Source organism: Chamaea fasciata, unplaced genomic scaffold (assembly GCF_029207755.1).
Source record: "Chamaea fasciata isolate MVZ Bird 193981 ecotype frontalis unplaced genomic scaffold, bChaFas1.0.hap1 SCAF_4, whole genome shotgun sequence".
Taxonomy (NCBI): domain Eukaryota; kingdom Metazoa; phylum Chordata; class Aves; order Passeriformes; family Sylviidae; genus Chamaea; species Chamaea fasciata.
The window spans coordinates 4,414,525-4,440,284 of record NW_027094089.1 but is presented as its reverse complement, the minus strand read 5'-3'; the positions used below and the strand labels follow the sequence as shown (position 1 = coordinate 4,440,284).

At 36.5% G+C, this 25,760-nt stretch overlaps 1 protein-coding gene across 1 annotated transcript in view; it reads right to left on the bottom strand.

Moving 5' to 3' along the window:
• Positions 1-12,121: 12,121 nt before the first annotated feature.
• SV2C (synaptic vesicle glycoprotein 2C) overlaps positions 12,122-25,760 on the bottom strand; it is an 80,037-nt gene continuing 66,398 nt past the window's right edge. The window contains exons 9-12 of the mRNA XM_066182274.1: positions 24,446-24,579; positions 22,970-23,173; positions 21,956-22,115; positions 12,122-12,305 (exon numbers count right to left, since the gene is read on the bottom strand). Coding sequence (XP_066038371.1) covers positions 12,122-12,305; positions 21,956-22,115; positions 22,970-23,173; positions 24,446-24,579 — 682 coding nt within the window. The remainder of the gene's footprint in view (positions 12,306-21,955; positions 22,116-22,969; positions 23,174-24,445; positions 24,580-25,760) is intronic.

The window sequence follows — 25,760 nt, the reverse complement described above, 5'->3', positions numbered from 1 at the left end:
TTAGTTTTATCTGATTCCTTATTCCTACTGACTGTAAAGTCCAGTCCAGTGTCTGTTGAGCCCAGTCTAACGACAAAGCAAAGGATGTTTTTATTTATAGTCTTGAACACCCTGAAAGTCCTGGGGTTAAGTGATCTGCAGTCTGTGTGGGCACAGAATAAAGTCAAGTGCATTATAAACCAGCTGTTGTAAAATTCACGTTTCAGGTTTGTTGTAATTATTGTCCAAAATCTGTTGTTCAGCAATATTTAAACTTTGCATTATCATGAAACTTTTAAATTCAAGTGTTATTTGCCTGGGAGAGAATAAAGATCAGATCTGTATCCTAGACTGTATTTGCTCAGAATTCTGCCAAATTATCTGGATGTCCAAGCAACATTTTAAGGTTTTGCAGCAGGCATTTCACACTCCATTCTTGCGACTAAGAATTCTTAAGTGCCTCCTTGTTCAGCCTATAACAGTATGTTTGAGGAATATTTTGACAATTTGTCATTCTGTGACTAGAAGTGGGACAGTCTGGCTTTTCTGAAGGATAGTGGAATTTATTCAAGAACTGATAAGGCTGACACTGGTTTTTCTTTCTATTTTCACAGCTGGAAACATTGCCTGGGTTGAATAGTGTGGGCGTTTCCAAATGTAGTCCAGTCAGGCTTTTTTTTTTTCTTCCCAAGCTATTTAGTATGTATAACTTCAGTCTGCCATTGTCATGTGTACCGAAATCCCTACTGAAGTCCTAATCAGATCAGTTAGAGCCACAAGCAACATAGTGTGAAATGCATCTGCAGAAAGATTAACTTGTACACTGTGAAAGTTTATGTGTGGAGACACCAGAAAACATACAGAATGGAATGATTTTCAGTTCAGCTTAATATTTTTAGGAAAGTCTATGAAGAAGTCTTGGCCAATATTTCTTATCTCTCTTGCCAGATAAAACTCTCTTTTAAGTGCTCTTAAAAAGTTCTAGAGTTGAGTAAATTGCCTGGGGAGCAGTTTGGGTTAGATACTGATCTCACATAATATATAACCTGGGTAACTTTAAAATTGCTGAATACAAGTCATAGCCCAGCTGGCATCCTAGTGCAAAGCAAGGCATATGGACGATACATGTGATCTATTTTAACATTTGTTCTCAGGTATATACCGCGCTGGATACTACAAAATAACTCCCCCTCTTGACATTCACATCCTCATTCTCTATGCACTCATCTCAAAAAATACGTAAATGGACTCACACAAACCAAGTGTTCTGAATTAAGTATCACCATTTTGATAGCATAGCTTTGTGAGCCAGAAGTGTGTGTGTGTGTGTGTGTGTGTGTGTATATATATATATACTTCCAAAATTCATTTGGAGGAATACTGTCCTATAAGTGAAGTATCCTTCTTTGCAGGGTGATGTCCTACAACACAGGAGATGTTCTCCAACACAAGATTCCCTGCTACTGAAGGCTCTCTAGAGAGTAGGTGGTGTTTCTGAAAGGGAGTTGTGAAGCATATCTGCATAAAACTGCAGAAGATAAGATCGGTATTTCTTCCCAGAATGAGACTAGAAGACAAATCTCCACTAGAGAATGAGAGAAGTGTACCCTTCAAATGCAGGTAGAGGAGGATGTGCATCTAAGGAGACTTGAGATATGAATTAGGATTTCTGTTGATTGTACTTAGTAAATACAGATTGTTATTTTTCCATACTGTACCCCAGAACAACCTAGTTGCTAAAGGACAGTCACAAAATCACACATCCCCTTTATAACAGGGTTTTGCAGACGGTACTCTTGCATGAGCTGAAAAACGTTTGAATTCACATGTAGCTTAACTTTTCCCTGTTGATGACAAAGCTGAAGAGACTCATGTGTTTTGTTTAGTCCATCATCTGTTTAAAATAACCTATATTTCGAAATGTGTTTCCGATTTAGCGATGGAAATGTCAGAATATAAATAACTCAGCATTTTTTTGTTATTTTAAAGCTACAACATTTGATCTGTTGATGCTTTTTGGATTTCCAAAAAGCACAAATGAAACGAACTTAATATTGTTGCAGTTCTGCTTCAGTTTTGGGGGTTTATGAGTTGGGTTTTTTGTGTGCGTATGGAGGTTTGCGGGGGGTTTTTTTTTAGTATGTGGTTTTTTGGTTTGGAGGTGGTGGTGGGTTTTTTTCCTGTGAATACGAAATTCATATGGAACCATAGTTTACTGTATAAATTTTCACCAGCCTTTCAGATTCATGGATCACCATACTTTGCAGCAGTATGTTTTTCATATCGAGTTAGACTAGCCCTTTTGTTGATAACATGCTCCTGCAATGCAGTTATATATATACCTGAAAGGCCAGGTGTCTATTTTGTGTAGTTATGTACCATAAAAATAGGAATCCCAGATTGTTAACTGAAGAACTTTGCCTCTTACAACTGTAGAAACTTTTACTCTATCTTTTTTTCACAGTCAAACTCATTTATCAACTTGTTCCATGTTTACTTTTACTATATATTCAACTTCTATGACAGGCACTAAAAATGAGATACATAGAGAACTGTTGTAAAATAACTAACTAAGGTAAAAAAAAAAAACATTTTTCTGTATTGTGGGTAGTGTAATATCTTGTGGATAAAGAATAACAATATTCTGGATATCATTACCACATTGCAGAGAACATATCTTTATTTTAATATAGCAGAGCAAAAAATCATCCCCATTTATTAATCTGATGTACACTAAATAACTTTGCATTTGTTACACAGATGATAAATATTTTGCAGATAAATTTATAAACACTTCCACATTTTATAGATTTATATTGTACACAGTCATCCTACACAGAGCATGCCCTTTCACAAATATCCAGACAGCTTTCCTCAGAGGACTTAATCAAAACACTTGGTCAAACATTTTGGAAGCTGGCAATTTGACACAGAGGAGTATACTGGAAAGATGAGTTCACAATTGTACCAGTTGGACTTGAAATGAAAAATTCAGAACTCCAAAAGGGAATTTATCAAGGCACACACATGCAAACACATATATACACTAGCGATGACTGAAACCTGCTCTCCAGGTGCGCACAGCAGTAAAGGAAACAAAGAAAGAAAGAAACAGAGAGGTCAGGACCATTGCCAAGATCTTGATGCAGATTAGCAGATCTGAAGTCAAATTCCCATGTTCAAATGGCAATTCAACTTTAAAGTAGCTCGTTACTCGTATATACAATATGTACATGTTACCTTGCATTGAGAAATGGAGATTGTCAGAAATGATAATGATTTCCTTGACAACATATACCCACTAACATACCTGTGTTTGTACACTGAAGACCATTTGAAAAAATGGTGTAGCCAGTTGACTGGCAGAGCAGCTGGAAATCTGAGTGGAAGTTTAGAAGCAGAAAGTGGGAAGAGAAAATAACCACAAAAAACCCCACAAAAACCAAAAAAACAACAACAACAACAACAACAACAAAAACTAGGAAAGAATAAATCTTTTCCTTCTGTTGCTTAGCATTAGAAAATGCTAGCAGGCTTTTAACAAGATCAGTAACCTGACAATGCCAATAAATTGCAATGAAAGCAACAATCTAACAAGTTTTTAAGAAAATCAGTAGCCTTATAATACCAATAAGGTGCAGCGAAGGCCAAGAGCTCTACTTTGTGTACCTCATCCCTGATACCTGACTTCTGCACATATGCCATTACACTGCAATGGAAACTGCCCACTTAAAAATCCATCTAATTTTATACAGTATATTTCTGCATATATTTGAGGCCAAGTACTAGATACAATTCAGTTGTGCAACTGAAGGTAATACAGTATTTTTTTTTGTTTAATTGGGGTTTTAAATACAATATTCTGTAGAAAATGGTTAAAACAAGTTGCCAGTTGATTCACTTAGCTTTCAGCATTGCTATTAAAATCCTTTCAATGTTTGTGAAACACTACATTCATAGGAGAAATAATTTATCTTAAAAAAAGAGCTGAAAAAACACATTTCTCTCACAATAGCAATTCCAGCATGGCAATATACAGAGTCATATTCTTAATATTTTTGAAAGACAAAGCTGGGATCATGATCTTAAAAAAGTGCTTCACAGGTTTAAGCAGGGGTCAGATTACACACACAAAGCTTTTGTCAAGTAACACTTTGTAGGATCCTAAACCACTTGGAAGACAATAAATGCAGGCAGACACTAGCAGCTTGGGGCATTTTTAAAAATTATTATAAATGAGCTAGCTTTTATACAGTGCTAATTTCATGCCTGCTCTCAATTTTTGTTGCAAATGTCAATATAGCCTTTCATTTCATTAGTGAGGCACTAAAGGAATCAGTCACCATATTAGGATGATTGGTAGCAGAAAGAAACAGGAAAGCACTAAATGGTTTGTCCAAAAGAGATGATGGGAGGTTGTGTTTTTTTTAACTAGCTCTTCGAATATTCTTCTTTTTCTTCCATGCCATTGATTTTAATCTATATTTACACATTTCTGTTTAAAAGATAGTTTCATCTACTGCTGCTATAGATTTGAATGACAATTTTCTACTTAAAACTGCCTGTCGGTGATCACAAGTAGAAACTATATGCTGTGGTTTCACACATTGCATATGTCTTCCTCTTGGAAAGATCTCCTTTCCTAAAGAACTATCATGTAAGCCTTGCTACCCTTTCTTAGCCTCCTCCCAAAGGTTTGGTATGAACTGGTATTTAGTTTATCAACTCACAGGAGACATGGGGAAAAAAAGAATAGCAAGCTGCTTGGGTTGGTCCAAGGTTTGTTTGTTTTAATCTTATTATAGAACTGGCTTTCCTATAGCAAATATACATTCCTTCCTGTGAAAGGAATATGCCCTTTCTTCTGCTTTCTTGCTTCTGTAGCATGAGTGCATGTACCCTACTAGAGGAAGAACAGCAAAGGGTGAACATCCTGAAAAGCACAAGAAGAAATGCAGCAGATGCCAGAGCTTTTGGAAGAGCTCTTTCCACTGTCACTGGTCTGTGTGTATGTGCTGATATTTTCACTCTGGATTGGCTTGATTTAGAGTATCCATGACTTTATATGGCACTAATTAATGTAAAAGATCTTCATGGGTGTTAATCATTAATTGAAAAACACCCTGGCAATGTCTCTGTTTCAGGCTGGTCAAAAATTTCTTATAAGAACAGTAGCAAATAATTCTTTAACCACATCACTAGAACAACAGCAGTCATATATGCAGAAACAACAAAAAAACATACAATACAGAAAATCACAGACATTTTCTCATACATTACAATGAAGTTAGCATGTTGATATCCCCATGGACCATTTTGAAGGCCTTTTGGTTGAATAAGACAAAATTCATAGCTTTTAGGAGTTTATGTATCTGAGAGTGCTGTGTGTCCTAGTCACTGGAACACCAGTGTCTTTGCATGATGTGCTGCTTGGCTGTTTGGCACAGTGTGATGGGGCAGGAGGGCGGGTTGGGCAGGCAGGGGAAGGCAACAGCTAAGTCAAAGCTCATTTTTCAGACCATTTTAAGAATCCCCTTCTAATGACTGGAAGTTAATGGCCAGTTGAGACGACTGTTGGCATCCCATCAATTTTGCACATGAATACTTAAAGGTTTCTGCACAAGGAATGGAGCGGGATGTTATTTGTGTTCAGAGCATAATGCACAACAAAGGAAGTAACATTGTCATGGAGAAAGAGATGAGAACATGGTCTGTGAGTTTAACATTCGCCTGTGTTGTAGAGGTGAGTGTGTCCATATGTGTGTACACTCACTCACATATGTCTGCATATGTGTTCACTTCCAACTGTGCACTACTTCTTTACAGTATACAATATTATATAGCTTCAGGCTAGGATCTGAAGAAAACATCTGAAAAAATAAAAATAATTGAAGCCTATGACTTGAACTGTAACTCTTCATTGTTTACATTTAATTTGATTCCATTTCATTACTTTTCCCAACCCTCTCCTTTTGAAGGATCAGCTTTTAACTGGGTAAGTCAGACCCATGTAAGATTCACAAAATATTTTTATCACATAGACAGTGGGGGATGGGCATACATGTGGTCATACAAGGCAGACATTAAGAGGATAGAAGACATATTTTATAGATAAGAATACATGCAGAATTGTACAGGAGAAGTGCTGGCTGACAACTCTAGCACTCAACAAGAAATGAAACTGGAACAACACATATGACACTGGACTCTTGCAGAGTACTCGCAACAGGCTGAGAGTGCTGTCCTTTAGCATTAAAGCAATTTCAGCTTGCTTGGTCACGACTACTGGTGAAAACTGAACCACTGAAAGTGGTAAGTGCCCAAAATTAGAAAGCAGAAAGCTAAGCAAAAAACCAGATCCTTAGGATCCAAGAGAAATGATCTTAGGTGGGTAGCTGTGGGAAGAGTGCTGAAAGTGCCTGCCAGCTCTTTTTCTCTCTCACTTTCTCTCTCACTTGTGGACTGATGTGTCTGGCTACAACTCAAATATGTTGATGGCCAGAGTAGGGGCAAGGTCTCTACAAATCATCTTGGTTATGTGGCATTAAAATGTATATTCATGAGTACCCTGGGTGGAAAGAACAATACTTTCATGTCAGGTCATCCTCACCCAAATACTTCTGTTGTTAGGTAATCTCCAATCTTTGGTTATCGGACTGAAGTGAGCAATATGTTCTAGACCTTTGTCAAAGAGAATAGATTGTTTACCCTAGAAAGCACTGTACCTTTCCCTAAGTGTTTTGGTCCTATTAAATATAACTCGTGTGTCTGTTGTGGGAGGAGACTGCTGAAAATTGCTGCTTTGTTCTTTTTGAGTTCCACAGGATGTATTCAAAGGCCCAGAACTCCATATTACAGAACAGCATCTTTGTACATAATTCAATAAAATGTTCAATAAGAAAAGTAAATAAATCAGGCCAAATTGATCTTTTTCTGCTTTTTATATACTAAGTCACTTCGTTAAAAAACTGGTCCTAAATGTGCATGAAATTCTATATAACAATCTTATACAGCTAGAGTGGGACTAAATTTTGACGGAATCTTCCTTCTTTGCAGGAAGAAATAGGAAATTTACCTCTACCAAAAAAGAATTAAAAAAAAATAAAGGTAATGGTAGTGAATCCAAATATATTTTGCAGCACTTCTGAAATCATTCGAAGAAAGCAAATGAGGCTGATAGCAGCACATGGACTATGTGAGGTTAAATGCAAGTACGTGAGACCTGCAAGTAGCATTATAAGTCGATGCTTTCCATTTAATTCAAGTTTTGAACTGAGTTCCATATTTTCTGGCTAACATGTCTCTTCTAATTCCACATCATTGCCTGAACCATGTCTTACCTTGAAAGTACAAGCAAAAGTCTGTGTTTTCATGCTGTGTTTTCTCAACTAGCAGCATTTGAAAGTACTAATGCAGGCACATACCTAATATTTTACAGTAAGTTTAATGAACAAGAAGGCAGGAAATACAGAAAAGCAGTCTCTCATATGTGTTTTCTTCTGGAATATCATCACTGAACATGTGTTTTCTTTCAAAACACCAGAGGAAGTGGAGCATTTCTGTTTTCACTTCTTGCATCTTTGACCCCCTGAGTGCAAGGATTCATTTTTTAATGTTGTGATTGAAATTTCAATTGCATTTCCAGGTTATTAAACAGGAAACATGGCTTGTAGGTTGTATTAGCATGATATCATCTTGTTTTGGTAAAGATATGTGACTGGATGTAAACATCTTTCTCTGACTAATGAAGAGCAATTTAAAACTTAGAATGGGGAAGAGAGATAAAAGCTAGCACACAGAGGCTGTCTATATGAAGGACTGAGGACTATATTACTTTGCTGAGAATTGGTATCTGCAGTTGTGCCACAAGAGCAGTTACACAAAGATAAGGTCATAGAAAAAAAGAAAAAAAGAAAACAGAATACAATTTCCTCCAAATGAAGCTGAGCTAGATGCACAGGCAAGAAAATTCCCTCAAATCAGGAGGCCAACAGGGGCCATTCTTAGAGGACACTTCTCCTTTTATTAGGTCAGCCTTCTTGATAGGTAGAGAAACATGGAGTCTGGCTGCCTAAAAAAGTGAGATTCATACACAGAAGGACTTCTAAGGCTGATTTCCATATTGTTTTAAAAAGTTATAACCAAAATGCAAAAGACATAACAAAACTTCTTATTGAATGTTATTGGGAAGCCAGAAGCAGGTAAGAGAGTTAGGACTTTCTTCAGGCTGGTCTCCTAGCAAGAAAAGTAACTTGGAGTGGAATGAATGGAATGGCAGGAAGAGAAAGCAAGCAGAGCTTGAGTTAGCAATCTTAACTTTCACCTATATTCCCAAAATTATAAAGGAAGAGTAGACTGCTGGAGCCATCAGGAAGGAGGGCTAACTCTTTTTCATCAGTGCCCAGCTTATGTAGTACACAGCTCTGTAAGGGAGCAGAGTTAAAATCAAGCACAGAGGGAGAAGGTTTCCCAGTGCATCTTTCATTACCAATTCTGTTCAGTGCTCCACCATGAACACCATTTCCTACTTCCCTTTCTAGGAGCCTTCTGTACTCAATAACCAATGCAACGGTTGCCAAATGTTGTAGCTCATGCTTCCAAGCGACAGAATGCTAGCATGGATATATCCAAGCAGGTCAAAACATACTAACATGATGAATAAGATGTTTTCAAGAAATTAGAGTCTGCTAAGTCAAGTCCTAATATTGGACAACCTGTAAGGAGTAAAAGTAATTCAAATAAAATTTCCTTGCCAAAAATGAAAATGTGTGTTCTCTTTTGTGGACAGTTTCCAAATTTCAAGATAATTGCCCATCAAGGTTAACAGCGTTCTAAATGCTGCGAGTCTTGTCTGTTTTCAGGGGCCATTGTGTTTTTTGTCATTGCTGCCATTGGGGTGAGTTTTCAGCTGCACAGAAAATTTCTAGATGTTATATCCTACTTCAATTTAGACTGACAGGGATTTTCAGTTAGCAGTCAGTTCTGTGACTAAAACAAACACATAAGTAGTTTTGGTTGCATATGTTTTATAACTGTAATGCACAAATGTTATTAAGTTTGCTTCTCTCTGGTGTATTAGGAACCTAGCCATGCCCCTAAGTGATTCTTTGTGTGACATATAAGCAAATAGACATAGAAAGGAAGTGTAGATCCTTCTGTTCAGTATTTATTACCTGTGATTGCTTTGGAGGCTGCAAGAAAAGACAGATTTGCTGAAGACCAGTCAAACAACTTTTTCTTTTAATGTGAGTAACATTTGTTTCAGATCTCCACAGATTTCTGTTCAAGTCTGTGGATTTTACCTATCTCACCAAGTTATTTATAGTATGAAATTGCATTCACTTTTTTGTCTTCATGAAATAAATCTTTACTGCGCTCAAGCAAAAACTATTGATTATTCAAACAATTTTTATGTTGGCTTGCACACTAGCTCAAATCTGTTTACCCAGCTAGCTTACCATCTGGGAAAATTCTAACTTTAGGCTTTGTTTCATATGTTGGAATTGTTCTTGGGTTTTTTCTTTGTTCAGCTCTTTGATTTACTTATTCTCCCAATTCCTACCCATTATTCCTTTTTCTATCTTAGAGCATTTTAATTCTGGACCATGCAGTGTCTGTTTTTAAAAATCTCTGCTAATTCCTGTTGTTGCTGCATTCCATTTCATCCAGACTTGATCACAGACCAATGATATAGTCAGGATTTATGGTAAAACCAACACTGAAATCAAGATAATTTAACATGTCATGAGATTTGAGGGTGTTAAAATTGAATCATAGCTCACAAAAGCTGAATATTATTTTTCTGTTACCTATTTCCTTCAAGCTGGTCAGAAGGTGTGAAGTGTTGTATCTGAGTGTTATGCAATTACATGCAGAGATGGACAGAATATACTACTGCAAGAGGACAGTGCATTCCAACACAAAGCAATATTTTACCATTGTTGTTGATGTTTACTCCAAATATGTACAGAGGCTTCAGATTTCAAAATAACTTGTGCAGTACCTGCAAGGAGTTGAACATGTGCTACTAATGAATTGCACAGAGAAAAAGGGCTCAAATATAATATCACTTGCAGAAAACAGCCTTAAAATAATATTAAGGCTATGGCTTGTGGACAAAAACCACAGATGCAAAACTAAGGCCAGAATTTTGTTCTAGAACTTAGGGAAAAATAATTTTCTCTCATTTATTAGCATAGTTTAGAAATTTAAGGGACATGTCTAAGTCAGATTTAAACATAAAATATTTCATCTCAAATATCTTCATCGTAACACTTCAAAATAAACACACTTCCTAAAATTTTAATTTCTTACTATAGCATATTTAAATTATCAGCATCAAAATAATGCCCCCTAGTTTTCCATATTCACACTTTTTAAATTCTGCCATTTTTCTCATTTCATAGGAGAAAACAACATCTTGGGCTAACATTTTTTGTGCTGCCTTGTGTAGCACACACGAAGCATTTGTTAGTAACTGAAAATGTCACTTCTAGAATCAGTAGATTAAACAGTTAACTATAAATGTGCTGAATGATCTTCTTATATAGACATTTATTGATTCTTTTAATATGACAAAGATGATGACTGATAAAGACTGCAGTGCTAGATATTACTACCCAATTCCAAGTTCACATCTAAAAGCAAGAGAAAAATCAATTTAAAAAACTCTAGCTTACTGTATGATGACCTTATTAGAAAGCTTGGTTCCTTGGCAATGATTCATCTACCTAAAAAAATGCTGTCAGACATAATTAGAAAAAAGAAACTGAATAAAACTTTCCATATGTTTTATAGCAAATTTGTTATTTGACACTTGAAACTGCAGATAGTTGATCAGCTGATGCCAGCTGTCTTAGCTCCACTGGAAGCAATGCCAATTTCTGTCATTAGAGGATCTGCCTCTTTTCTTTGATAATTTTATAAATGTACCTGTATTAAATTTGAAATGCTGATATTTTAAGGAGATCCCATAAGCTTTTGCATAGCATTAGGACTGATGGGGAATTTTCCAGTAATCAGAACACCCAAAGCATAGAAGGAATGTATTTATTACCATTTTCTTTCCATCCATGCACTTGGTCTAAAAAAACATTACTGTTCCCTGCACTCTTGCCATGGCTTATTTCTTAGTGTCTTTTCAAAGAGACATTTGAAAATACTAAGTGGTCAGACATTAACTATTAAAAATTAGCTGAGAAATTTGTTATATTGAGAAGCGTAGAAACTACAAAAAAAATAAGGTCTTTATGTATACTGATTCCAAATTAACTTCTGAAAGCATCTTCCTTGTCATATAGTTCAATGGCCTGATTTTTCCTTTATTCATACTAACAACAGCAAAACTATTTGCATTCATTCATTCCTGGAATAAGACACGTTCACCGTTTAAAATGGAAAAAAACATTTCAGATGCCACAAGTGAGAATAAAACAAAAATTTTCCAGAGCATCAGCAGCAAAAAAGTGAAAATGTTAATTTTGTCATTCTCTCCACTGCATACCTACATGGACTTTTAAATTCCCTGCAGTAGCTGTTGCCTTCTCCTTCACCAGTGTGGGGTGTAGTTGGTACTCTTCACTGAGATTGAATCTGCCGATAAATGTTTCCCAAGAAGGGGTCATTGCCACAAGTTTTTACCACCTCAGCACGGCTGCAGAAAGTCACTGTTCCCAGTACTGATTCAACCAGTTGAGTTTCCTGATAAATGCTGCATGCATTGATACATTAACATTCCCTGAACCAATACTGCTCAGTAATTGACTTGCACGTCTGTACTGTTACTAAAGCTCACAATGCCATGGCCAAATTTAGCATGTGTTTTTGAAACAATTTGACTACTTACATTTTGAACATCTAATTATCAGTATGGTTGTCACCTTCCTGGATATGTCATCAAAACTGTTTTAAGAGGTAGCTTTGCAGTTTGAAGTGAGATAGGTTTGAATAGCAAGGAATGCAAGCAAACAAAAGTGAAATTTAAAACTTTCATGCAGAGATTGCTAAATCTCTGCTACTCCAAAGTATCTTTGGAGTTTGATTTCTGACATTTGAGCACTCTACTGTGTGTTGAGAATCTGAAGCCTTTGCACCATCAGTCATTTGTACAAAGAAGGAAATAAATAGTGAATGTTTTTTCCAGTTACATCAACACCTGTGTTCTTGTATCAGGAAGCCGAAGTCCTACCAGACCTCCACATACTAGAACAGTAGAAGCAAGGAGAATAGGGATTGCTTTGGTGATACCAACAAGGGAACCAAATATTAGGTTTCCAAGTACAGCTGCAGCTTTGCATAGTGCATTCAAAAAGCCAAAGCCTGTTGCCCTAGAAGAGAAAACAGAAGAAAGTTAAAATACAGGATAAAGAGTAACACCTTTGAGACACACCCTCGGTGCAAATAAATCAGCACAGCCCCAATATCTTAAACAAAATTTATGCCAATAAAGATTCTGTGCTCATATTCTGTGCCCTTATTTAAAATGAGAAATTAAAGCTCAGCTGCTACAGTATTTAATTGAGGCAATCATTCTTCTGCCTCGGGGATCAGAATGTGAAATGAAAGACTGAACAGTTTGCACCTCTAGAGTTCAACATGGGACTTGCTAATGGAAATCCAGTAAGACCTAAATGGCTACATTAGGAGAGTGGATATGTCAAGAAACTCCTGAAAAAGAACTGCTTTGTCATCTGTGTGACGATTAATAGTCAGAATTAAAGGATGATCATCTTAGGGTACTGAATTAAATCTTACACATGTTGAAACATGGTTTTTTCAAAGGCTAATGAGACCTCCAATATTAATGAATGTTCATCTCTTGGAGGTAAAGAAGATAGGGTATATAAAAACCTGTTGGGTGAAAGATACTTGAGAAACTTTGGACAAAAGGAAAAGGAAGAGGAAATAGACTGCCAACAGAAAGTATGACACTGGTAATTCAGGTGGAGTCTTGTATTGCAGAGATATGATTTCAGTAGTCGGAAGTACTTTAATTATTTTGTAACTCTTGCATAGATGTATTATGCAAACTGCCATAATTTAAGTTGTGTTTTGACATGACCGAATGATTCATTGGTGCAGGAATAAACTTGCCCTACCAAAAGTTTCCTAACAAAGATTTCTGTATAATGGTAGAATCTGTAACACTTCTCAGCTCTCTTAGAAATTAAAGAGAGAAGGTCTGTGAGGAGCTCACACTGTGTTTCCTGGGATAAAGTGAAAAAAAAAATCAAGAAAGCAGTTGCACCGCAATTAAAAGTCGTAGTCTAATCAACAGGAATTAAAGAAATGTTAGTGATTTAAGTGACTTAAAAAGAGCTCTAGTTATTCTAGTGAAGCACCTGTGAGGGAAGAACTCTCATGCTCAGGTGTAGACTGAATCCCCTGGAAGCTTGAAAAGCATCTACTGGAGCTTCTAAAGAGGAGTCCAGTGAATCAGCTTGAAGTAAGAACACTCGACCCCAGCTGAGAGCAAGGATATTGTGTTCACAGAACTGAATTTTGATTTTGAAAACAGCAAACAATGATATATATCAAGGCAGGAGAGGTGCTCTGTCTGAAGCAACTAATAGACACAGCCACAGCCCAGAGCGCCAGGGCTCACCTTCTCTGCCCTTAGGCAAATCTGGATCTCAGTAGTGCAGAATAGTTAGGACTTTTGGTGTCATGCTTCCAAGCTGTGTGTTAGGGGAGAGATAAAAGCTTCAGTCTAGGAGAGTTGGCCAGGATGTAGGGGCTTTCAGCACTGTCCATGCCCTGTCTGTGCTTTGGAATAATACCAGTCCTGGAATACAGGAGGACCCTTCATCAAAAGAATGATGAACAGGTCTAGATCCTTCTTGAGTTTTTCTAAAATACTGTGGTTTGCTCTAAAAGACATAACTCTAGTTAACCCACAAAGTCAGCTCCACAATCTGAACAAGGTTCAGAATGTGCCATTTTGAAATAATAGTGACTTTCCTGTCAAAATCTTAAAATCAGTTAAAAGAATGTCTGAAGAACAGAATTAAGACATTTAACATACTAATTAATACACCTTCCAATAGGGTTTTTTTCTATTATGTTAAATATTTATTTTCCATTGTTGCAGACCGAAGTCAGTTCCCTTACCTAAAATGTTATAAAAGTAAATTCAGAAGAGTTGATAGTGTTCTAATGGGAGCTTTGTGTATTGTGTGTCCTTTCTGAATCTGGGACAAAACACAAATTACTCTTTTTTACTGGGTGATTGTATATTTATTTATTATTAGTTGGGCAATATGTCTCCTGCATTCCCCAGCAGTTTTTAAATTTCTTTGAAATGTCTGATATTTAGCAAAGAAATTATTGTTTTGTCTGAAGTAAGCACAATTCCTCTTTGTGTAAAGCATGGCATCCATCCAGATAGTGCATGACACTAAGTGTTGGCAGCTTCTAAAGAAAAAGAGTCAGGTCATTTCTATGGCAGAGTAGAATCTACCTGAAAATCTGTGGGGAAAAGAAAAAAAAAAAAAAAAAAAAAAAAAAAGAAAAAAAAGAAAAAAAAAAAAAGCAAGCAGAAGAAACCTAGATATATTTCTTACATGTCCAAAAGTCCTTATTTACTTCTTTGATCTATATTTGAACCTGCAGTACTTTTATAAAATACATAGTGCTAAGGAAACCTAAACATGCACATCCTGGACATCACAATTTTGAAAATGACATGTTCTGCCCTCCAGCAGTCCAGACCACTGAAGGCTGCCAGAAAGCACATTTCTGGGAGCAGCAGATGAAGAAACTTTGGGAAGTCTGAAGCCTTTGAAAATTACTGACAGAGGAGCATATGCAGCAGCTCCTTTGAAAACACCTTCCTCAGAGGAGAAAGGAGGAGTTAAAACTTGCCCATTCTAAGCAGGACTTTTGCAGGAATGGGTTTGAAGGAGGAGATACACTGAAGGAAGGAAGCAAAGAAGAGCCATCCTACTGGGGTGAACTTCCAAAGCCTACAAGAAAACAAGCAAAGCTCTTGTATGGGAATATTTGTCCTCCAGGGACATATAAATCCCTGAATATCTGGAGGAATATTACCCAGGATGGGGTGTGGCTACTGTAGCTACTGAGACGGAAGAAGCTCCAGACTGACGGATCTTGTGGGGTTCACAAAATCATGGAGTGGGTAAGGTTGAAAGGGGCCACAGTCACTTGGTCCAACCTCAAAGCTCAGACAGGGTCATCTTAGTCCAGCAGGTCTGTCCCCAGCCTGCACTAGTTATTCTTCCTGAGGTGCAGGACCCTGCATTTGCCTTTATTGAATTTCAGAGGGATCTCCAGCCTGTCAAGGCCCTTCTGAAGAACTGCACAAAGCATCCAGGTAGGCAGGAGGTTCTCAAAGAGGAAAGGACTTTGTTAAAATAGACTGCCTTGCCAGCAGGTAGAAAGAGGTTAAAGACAACACAACTGGACTGGAAAACCAAGTTTATGTGATAGGATAACAAGAGATTTCAGGTATTCTGAAGAACTCAAGGGAAGAAGGAAAGGAAAAGAGTCAGAATGGTTCTAATGTCAGACTCACTTATGCACCAAAAATACTTCCAAAGTTATGGTGGTGACTGGTTTTGCTCAGAGTCTGCACATAAATATGATTTTCTTGGTTGCCAAGGTGGATGTAAAATCAAACTTAACTTTGATTTTAACTTTGAATAACAGTAACAGAAAAAAAGAGAGACTAGACACCTAGTCATCAACAGCCTCAGAATATCCAGAGACACCAGAACTCCCCATAGAATACATAGATCCAGTTAAAACAAATTTGGCTAGATACAGGCAGGAAATCTTAGGAAAAGCAATAGCATGTAACATATGGGGATTTTCTACATATATTTAGTGTTGTTTTATACCACCTTATAAAGGTAAGTTGTTTCACAGATGTTAGCTGCTTATATCAACTAGTTATGACAGTGGTCTGAATAAAATTTTCTGAGCAATTTGAACCATTTCTTTCCATGTTCTGGTCTCTACAGATGCCACTGTTCTTTAGATATATTATTGATATACCCAACATTACTTTATTGTGTTTTTAAGTAATTTTGTAATACAGACAATAATTCTTCTGTCATAATACAATTTAGGTAATTTTTTTGCACTGAAAAACCAGTTCTTTTTGTAAAATGGACTTAAGGGAGTTTTGTTAGTCTAATCCCATTAGTGTTATCAAATTACAAACACATAAGAGTAAGAAAAAATAAGGTTATTTTATTTTCCTTGCTATCCTAATAATGAAAGAATGAACAACTCATAAGAAGTTCAATCTTTTAATCTTTAAGCAGCTTTCAGGCATCTCCTTTTGCCTAAAATAAGCACGCAATTGTCATGAACAATAAGATTTTAACAGGCTTATGCAAATTGTTGTTACGACCTGTACCTGTAAAGCATTTTCACTGTTTAATCTAATACCTTCACACCCTTCAATTTTAATGCTGTGTTTGAATGTGTTTGTAGTTATAGTAAAAACAAGGTGTTCAAACCATTATGGAGCTCTAGGGGTAGCAAATTCAGACTGATTTTTTTAAAATATCCTTCTTAGAACAGTGTTTGTGATTCAAACCCTTTAAAATCTGTATTAATTCATGCTTTTATAATTAATTCTCCTGAATCCAGGGTAATAAAAATAGGCAGGAAATAAATATGCTGCAAATCACACGTGTATGACTATAGTCTGTTGCAGCATTAGTACTTTCTCTGCTACAGTGCTTGAGGAAAGTGCAAGAGTGCCAACAAATGATCAAAGTTACGTGATGTATCATCTTAGCACCATGGACAAATTAAGTGCAAAATTCCAAGGGAATAGGGCCATTTATATATACACCAATTTTCTTTGTGTTGAACAATTATTGAACAAACATTTGCACAAAAATGTCATGTTGATTTCACAAGTAATCCTCATTACTGGTCAAGGGAGACCAGTCTTAAGCAGCAAGAATCCTTCTCCAGTTAGAGGGTTCACTGAAGTCTTTCAGGCACATCAGTAAGAAAATGCTGGTTAATCCATTTGGGCTTGTCTTTAAAAAAAACCCAGACACAGATTTTAGTATTGATAGGAGAAAAATGTTAATATTTTATATAAAAATGTCGGGATGAAGAGAAAGCCGGACGTTACTGAAAAGGAATTTTCCCCGATGTATTTTACTTCTGCTGCTGAGAAAGCTGTGACAAAGAAAAATGCTTAGCTTCCTTTCATCCAAGGTCCACACAAAAATGGCAAGAGTCCAAACAGTTAAAAATAGAGGGATTATCCAAGTCTTTAGATTAAAAGAGCTTGTTTCCTGATTGCCACATATGTTCCTTCTTAGACCAGGTGCTTGTATTCCTACATAAAATACTTCAGATCCACTTTTTCACTGCTGATAAAATATCTAAGAACTTCATTGTCCTGTGGCAGAGTGCTACTACGTCTGCAACACAAATATTTGTTATCTTTCTTACCAGTGCTATTTAAAACATGAAGTTACAACAAAATTTTGTTAGAATTGATAATACGTAAAACATGAAAACAGACTTTCCAAATTTTCTATGAACAGTTTTCTGATGTCCAGATATTTTATATTCTCTTTAAAAATTAGTACAGAAATACATATCATAGCTTGATCAATTATAGTGCTTAGTGTGCAAATGAAACCACAGAATTTGCCTTCCTTCCTTGGACTACTGCAAGAAGCATAGGTGTGGCAGGTCATGCCTTAAAAACTTTAACATTTCAGCAAAATGCAGCTGAATTATATTCACAGGATGAGAGTAGAAAATAGCTGTCAGGAAATCTGCTGTAAGTCAATTACTGCTGTTATGACTCAAAAGAACAAAAAGTTTCTCTTCTGACATCCACTCCAGTACAAACTTGGACATCAGACACTGTGAAACAATATCATATCATAAATATCATGATAGGCGACTTATTTCTTAATTATGGCCAAACCCTTACGAACTTTTTTCAGAGGCATTTAAAAAAGGCAAAACAGGATGACTTATTTTTATAGCTCACCTTGAATTCTAAGTATTCCTGGACAAGATTCAAACCCAGATCTATGGCATACAGGGTAAAATGATGAACTGCTGGTTATCTGATGCATCTGATTTATTCTCTCTGCAGGAGATGATCTATTTCTGTTCCACTTTCCATTTAGGTTTTAGTAATTTGTTGTATGATCTCCCTGAATCTTGGCTTATAATTCTGGCGCTTCCCAAGTTCACAAGAAGATATTTACCATTTATGTGAAAGTAAAAATTGCATTTTAAAGTAATAAAAAATGTCCTAATGTTCTTTCTTCAGAGAATTTAAGCTTTCTTCCACTCCTCTTTATGTTACAGGCAGAGCTGAGAAACTGTGCAGTGTTATTGCACGCCCCTTGGGCACACACATTACAACACAAGCCCTAATTACCTCATCACACAATATTCTTTTTCAGCATCACTCTGCCTGTGCAGAGAACAAAGAGGGCTTGAGGGTAAAATATAGATGTAGCAAAGAAAACTTAGTTTGCCTCATCTGCTGCAGAGGTTGGAAGATGCACTGTGAATAAGATTGGGGACTGCAACATGAGAAAACTGTTTCATGGTTAAGACAGTGGAGTGTTGTTAGAAGAAAGGATAAAATCCCTATTCCTGGTGCAGAATTTGCATATAATGCAAACAAGCCACAAAAAGCTAACAAAATGGTCTTTAAGCATGCACTTCATATTTTCTAGGTGCTCAGCTTAGCACCTTCAGGTGTACGTTGCTGGAGTGCCAAGCACCTATAGCTGTATTGAAGTTACACTTTCAGCCCATGTCTTCTTCTAAAATGCTCAGTGACTGGAATTTTTGGTGTCACACACTCCAGCCTGCAGATTTCCTCTGCTGATGTATAGCAGAGTCCATTAAGAAGACAAAGTAAAAGATAAGAGAAAACACAAGTTCTTTACATTCTTGAGTTGTATTAACTTACTTCCTTATTGGAAATCACTAGTTCATATCTATCTACCATGAGTGTCTTTTTAAATCTGTGTATTAAAAAGTTTTAAAATGGCTATATTATAATATATTATCAAAATATTATTCATTACTTCATATGTATCATCTAGAAGACAGAAACCCACTTATGACCAGCATTAGTAATGTTATTTTTCATTTTAACACTATTTCATCATCTACCCGACAACCATTTGAAATCTATACATACTCTAATATCTGTTACAGCAGTTGTACAAACCAGCTGAGGGTTTATGAAGAACATGAAAGCAAAAGCTAATCTGAAATAGCATAAAATTTGGAAGTACTCCTCATGAAAGTAGGACAACCTATGTAGTTACCTCAATTCCAGGGATCAGTAAACTAAAATGCAAATATGTAGATGAGTGTGACTTCATACAGAATACAAACCTGTCGAGATTTTGAAGCAGCCATAACTGATGAAGAAGAAACTGAAATGTGTGTGCTGCATCACATAGACTGCACATTGCCAAACTGTCCACCACACTTCCACCTGGTAAAAAGCCAGTATGGTCCCTAAATACCTAGAGAATGATTTATGAAACACCTTTCATATTATACTGCACAGCACCAGCAAAGCCGCTGCAGTTCAGCAACTGGCTGGTCTCCAAGAGCAGGAAAAGGAGGGGCTACCCAGTCCAGGCTCTTGTGCATGTTAGCATGAACTGACCTCCTTCCACCCACCTTTCCTTAAGCCAAACCTCCAGCTACCCTTTGCTGCACATTTCTTGTCATTTCACTGATAGGCTGTAATAAAATAATATTAAACATGACAGAGTGAGCAAGGATTTTGTGCTCAGATTCCCTCTACAGGAGATTCTGGAAGGCAGTTTCAGGACCAGATTCACTCTGGATGCAGTTTTGTAGCAAAAGAGGGCATCATCTCTTGGTGCTCTTAAAAGAGAGTATGAAGGACTTTATATGCGAAACCAGATCGGGAAGCTTTGTGTTCCACATTCACTGAGAAAGGCTGTTTAGCCCTACAGTTTCTTGGACAAGTTGGAAATTTCCAGCAAACTGTCAAGCTGTGCATGGTTATGGAGATCACAGGAGTCTGAGAAGGAGACCCAGGACTACCAGAGGTGTGCAATGCTGGTTGTCAAACTGGATTAAAAAAAAAAAAAATTATCAGAGAAAAATTCTTTTAAGCAAGTTATTTGACTCCCGGAAGGTATTAGCTTTCTAAAAGTTCTACAAAAGAACGAGTAGCTTTGCTCCAGTCTAAAAAAACAAAAACAAAAGCAAAAACAAAATCCCAAATGGGTTGTTTACTTGTAACCAAGCTGGAAAAACTAGTAGTTACGGTTTCATCATTATCAGAACTTCCGGGAGAAAGTGTGCAGTATATGTCACCAATGTCTTTCCAGGCACAGATAGATTCCCCCATCAACCTTTTTGTACTAATAATACAAAGAGACAAGGTTTTTTTCTGATTTGTTGTAAAAAGCAACTCAGCTTCAATTAAATTTCTGTTTCCAGACAGTTATTCCTGTACACAAAATGTTTTTAAATAGAGAAAAGATGAGTAAGAAATTGCTATAATCCCAAAGCTAGCAGAAATTAATAAAAACAATTATTACCTGCAACTACAGATGCCTTAACATCTGTATAGATATATATCAGTATCAGATATATATGTAACTATCAGTTACATTCTTTTTATCATTCCTAGTAATGAATTTTTTTTCCATTAACACCAGTGACTTTTCCAATTATTTCTCTTTACTTCATTTTAGGAAAACATATGTGGCTGCTACATTCAGGAATACCCAAAAGATAGTAATTTCTACAGGATATTTGTTGGAATTATATCACAGCTTTTGGATGGTGGAAGAATTCTTGCCAGAAGAGCAATTTCCTGAGGTGTAATAAAAATACTAGCACTTAATATAAAACCTTAGTGCTTGGAATTAATAAATAGCCTGGTATCATATAAACCTGGTACAATTACATCAATTTCTTTTCTGAAGAAGCACATAATTTTAAAATGACAGTGAAAGGAAAACAGACAAGTCAGTCTACACTTTCCTATATCTCTTCATGGACAACACTAAAGACAGTGGAACTCCTTTCCAAAAAATTACACTTGCCAGTAAGGCATCATATATTTAAAAACTGGAAATATTTTTGGCTGCATTTCAAACATCCAGTCAATGACATAATAATTAGCACTGCAACAGGAGAAAGGACACGATGCCCTTTGTTAGTAATTTGGACAATTTTACATAATTTTTTTCAGGGATTTGAGAGGGGAGAAGTATCCAAGGCTATTCAAGATAGTGCAGTTTTTACACTTTTGCACTCCCCATACAACAGAATATGACTCAACAGTTCCTCTTTCAGTCCATTAAGTGACATAAGGTCAGGATTAAAAAGTGTCCTGCATCTGAAAAAAACCCAACCCATGTCATCCAGCAGCAATTCAGGATTTGAAGATTGTCCTGAGGTTTCCTGCAAGAGCCCTGAAGAGTCAAGAGCACTGCCCAAGATTATTTTTACCCACCTAATGTCCACTCCTAGTGGCCCCACACACAAATTCATGGCAGACAGATTAGCAGCTCAGGGTGGTTCAGACAGTGATTTTTATCATTATTCTCACCATTTCACTGTCAACAGACACACGCATTTGCATTGTTGGTTTGGACCAACTACTGCCTTAATATACAGTTAAACTACGGGAAAATCTAAGATACTCCATTACTGTTTTCAGAAATATTACTCATTATCAGTGTTTTAAATCAGAGTAGCTGTTAGGCCTTCTGTTTTCAAATAAAACCACATCTATGGTATTTTCCTGATTAGGTGATATTTGATGCAAAATACACACTAAATTGCTCAAAACCCCTCATCGTTTCCCTTTGCTTTTCATTCAAGACAAATTATTCATTCCGTCCTCTCAAAACATCACTATCTCTCTAAGGCTCATATGAAATCATTTCTATTTGCCATTTCTGCTGGTGCGTAGTATCAGTGAGGTTAGGGTATCTGCATGTACCTCCTGTCTGTAGGATACAGCTCCACAGTGATGACATCTAGGGAGTTCCATGCTGAGATGGTGAGGCCGTTGTAGAGGCACAGCATCCCTATCATCATGGATTCACTGGTCCCAAACCACAGAAAAAAACAGCTGATGCCAGAAAGGACCATGGAACCACCTAGGTACAAGACAGGTGAAACAAACATGTTAGTGGAGTTGTATTTAAAGAATAACCTTAGTTTTGTCTAATATTTCTACGCACACAGTGTAGCTAAATAAGTGACCCAAATATCTGCATTAAAAACCCAAAAGACCTCTACTGGTAGGGCCAGACAGAAAGGCAAATGTTGAAGGAAAGAAGTCACAGAAAAAAATATCACTTCTCACACAACAGAATATGTCACAAAGTATTAAGCTGGAAGCCTCTTTGAATTCCCAAAGAAAGACGCCTGAGGAAAACTACTCCCATTAGTTTTTGTTCATCATCTTTTGCAGTTACATGAAACCTGTTCATATAATAAAAACACTGCATTTATTTTATTTATATAGAGATATTGTCCTAGAAAATTAAGACAATGAATTACCACATAGTTATTTAAGTAAATTGAAAACAGATTTCTCATTGTAGGCAATCCACAGGCAATACCTTACAACAGTGTTCCTATGCAAAATAGGTAACAAAGAACAGCTGGTACTTTCCAGGAGCTGCTCCACTAGCTGAGGGTCACCTGTGCACACCTTGCTTTCCTTTCAGCTGGAGCAGAGATAAACCAATGGTCATCAGTCCCCAAAATCTCATTCTAAATGCCTAGGCTGTGTTTTGTAATATCTGTGTGGAAGAGCAAGCAGGGGTGGCTAGAGATCCCTTTTTTTCCCTAGAGTTTCTAAACTTGGGGCTTTTAAAAACTGTACTTATGATGTCAAGTAAATGACATATCTGTAGAAAGAATATTTTTTATTTCTCTGAGGCAAATTCCTTGGAAAGAAGAGGAGTTAATTTTGACATTCCCTGTACCAAACTGAAGCCCCTACCTAGCATTGTTAACCGTCCTATTCTATCCATCAGGAGAGCAGACACAATATTTCCTGGTAACACTGCCAAAGTTCCCAGGAAATTAACAAAGTAGATCCAGTAGGCACTGTAGTCATCATCAAAAGAAATCTGGCATCCTGTCCTTACGTGAAAAAATGTGCAATTTATCAATTCACTGTCAACAAATTTATACTGCTCGAGATCTGTGGAAAGAAGAAAAAGAATCATTTCAGCAAACAGCCAACTCCATGTGCAACTTTTGATTAAAAACATTTTAAGTTCAAGAAACTTTAATGACAACTTGGAGTTTTCACAGCTTTGCAAAACAGAGACTAATTACTGCTGCTAATTTTGATAGTTTTTTCTCTTACTAGAAAAATTTGCAAAGCTCTTTCCCTACTAAAGCCCGGAATTTGGAAGTTATATTGCCATATTTTACCCTGCTTAGACTGTATTTGGTTAAAGCCTTTCAGCACCAGCTGCTCTTGCATAAAATGCACTAGGTGTCCACCAGTTTCTTTGATTCAGTCTTAGAAACAGGCCTTCTGTTTTTATTACTAACATCTAGTATCAGACCTTCTGTTTCCTGATGACACCACCAATTGGGCTTAGTTTGGTTTGACTTCCCTTAAGTGAAATATTCCTGTGGAATTCAGTTTAAAAATTGATTTTCCTTTCTAAGAAGGCTTCATGGTCTTCATCTTGCCCATGGATGAGTTACTCTAAGTAGTTAATTCTTCTGCCAATACCATTCCAGAGAACCGTCCCTGTATTTCTGGGGTTTTTCCATTCCTCTTGTCAGCCTGATACCTGAACCAAGAATACCTACCTTCCACATAAAGGTGATTGCTTTCTCTGAAACCTAGGTCTATTACTGACTGCTGTAGTTACAGGAAATTGGTAAGAAGTGTCCCATCTTTCCAACAATCTTAGTTGGGCATGTTGTTCTTTCATTTATGTTTTATTAAACTGGAGAAAAAGAGAGCCTTCTGTTTTAACATATGGAAATATGGATTCATATTTTTGTCCCCATACTTAGGAGACTGGGAATGATTACAAACTAGGTAATTTGAATCCTAAACTCAGTTTCCCCTGCCACAGCAAGCACAGTGAACAAAGTATTTCACCAGTCCCTTTTGGACTAAGTAAAAGTAGTTAAAGCTACCAATAAAACAGTAAATGCATCTTCTTCTCTCCAGACTGAATCTCTTTAGAGATGCTTGAAATCAAAGATAAAGAATAAATCATTTATTATGTGAATAAAATAAATCATTTATTATCTGAGTCAATATTAGGCCTGCAGTATCTTTTGTGCGATGAGATCCTTTCACTTCTCTGTTGTGACAAGCTGGCTGCTTTTCATATATTATTATTCCTTACAGGAAGAGTTCTTGTATGTCGTATTAGAAATCCAGAAATTATAAATGTAAGGGGAGAACATGCACGTGACCAATGGGCATTTGAGACTCTCATACCTGTGTTGTAGAAGGTGGTATTCACGAAAGTACAGTTCCTGAAGTATGTGTTCAGTGAAGTAATATCTTCAAAAACACAGTTCTTAAAGAGTGAATCTTCAAAGGTTACTGATTTAAACTTCATCATAATAAACCTGCCCAATACAAAGAATTGCTGTCAATCCACCTTCATAGTTTTGAAATGGCAACAGATGCAGCTATTTAGATCTAAAAAGTCTCAACCCCAGTAACAATGATTCCTTTGATGTGTTTTGCAGATGTGATTAATGATTAACTTATTCTAGAATATCATTGTTCAGAAGAAGAATAAATGAGACAAATAGCTCCAGATAGTTACTGGCCCAAACTGGTAATATAATTTATTTGATAATATTTCTGTTGTTACTTGTCCTTAATCATCAATAAAAACCAATGTCATGACATCCATGAGACAGCCTTGTAAAATCACAATTGCTAGTAATTTGACATTACACCTGGAAATGGGGAAATCATGCTTCAGAAATTCAGCCCCTGGGAATAAACAAGCACTTGCTAATACCAACAAGCTGGAAAAAAGGAATTTTTAAAAGAATCTTGATTTGTCAGAGGAACACACTGGTTACTGGGTTAGGCTCAAATGCAAAACATACTGGTGTTAAAAATTGTTTTCCCAAAACGGTTATAGCATGAATAAAAAGTTACATTGCTGGTTACACAGCTAGACATCTAACTCTGAGTATGTCCTCATTAATCCTGTGCCTATGGATACAATTGTAATTATAATTACTATGTAAAAAAAACTGGCATAAAAATTTGCTGGCAGCTTTTTTTACTCCTGAACGTCCTCCTTTCTACTGATTCTCATTTAAAAGCTAGGTTTTATCAAAATATTAACAGAAAAAGTCAGTGAAAAATTATATTATATAGAGTAACTTTCTACCCCAATGTAACTAGATTAAAACAATGCATTTTTAAGTAAGAATTTTTTAGTAAAATTCTACCAAATAACATGGTTATGCTAACAACAGCAACCACAACAAAGATGTGGAAAAGAATCATTATTTTTGTGATGTCTTTGATTTCACAAGAAGATGTGGAAAAAAGGGACAGTTTTTTCTTCCAAACAGAGACCTGGCTAGATTCAAATCAAACCAGGTGTCACTAGCTAAATACTTTTCTTTTAAGAAAAGTAGTAATAGGAATAGGAACACAAAACCTATGCTATCTACAAAGGAGCAGGAATTAAAGTCTCTCACAAATAATTTTTTTGGAACCACATCTTTATGAGAAAGGAGAGAAAAAGCTAGTAGTATTTATCACAGTATGTGACTTACTA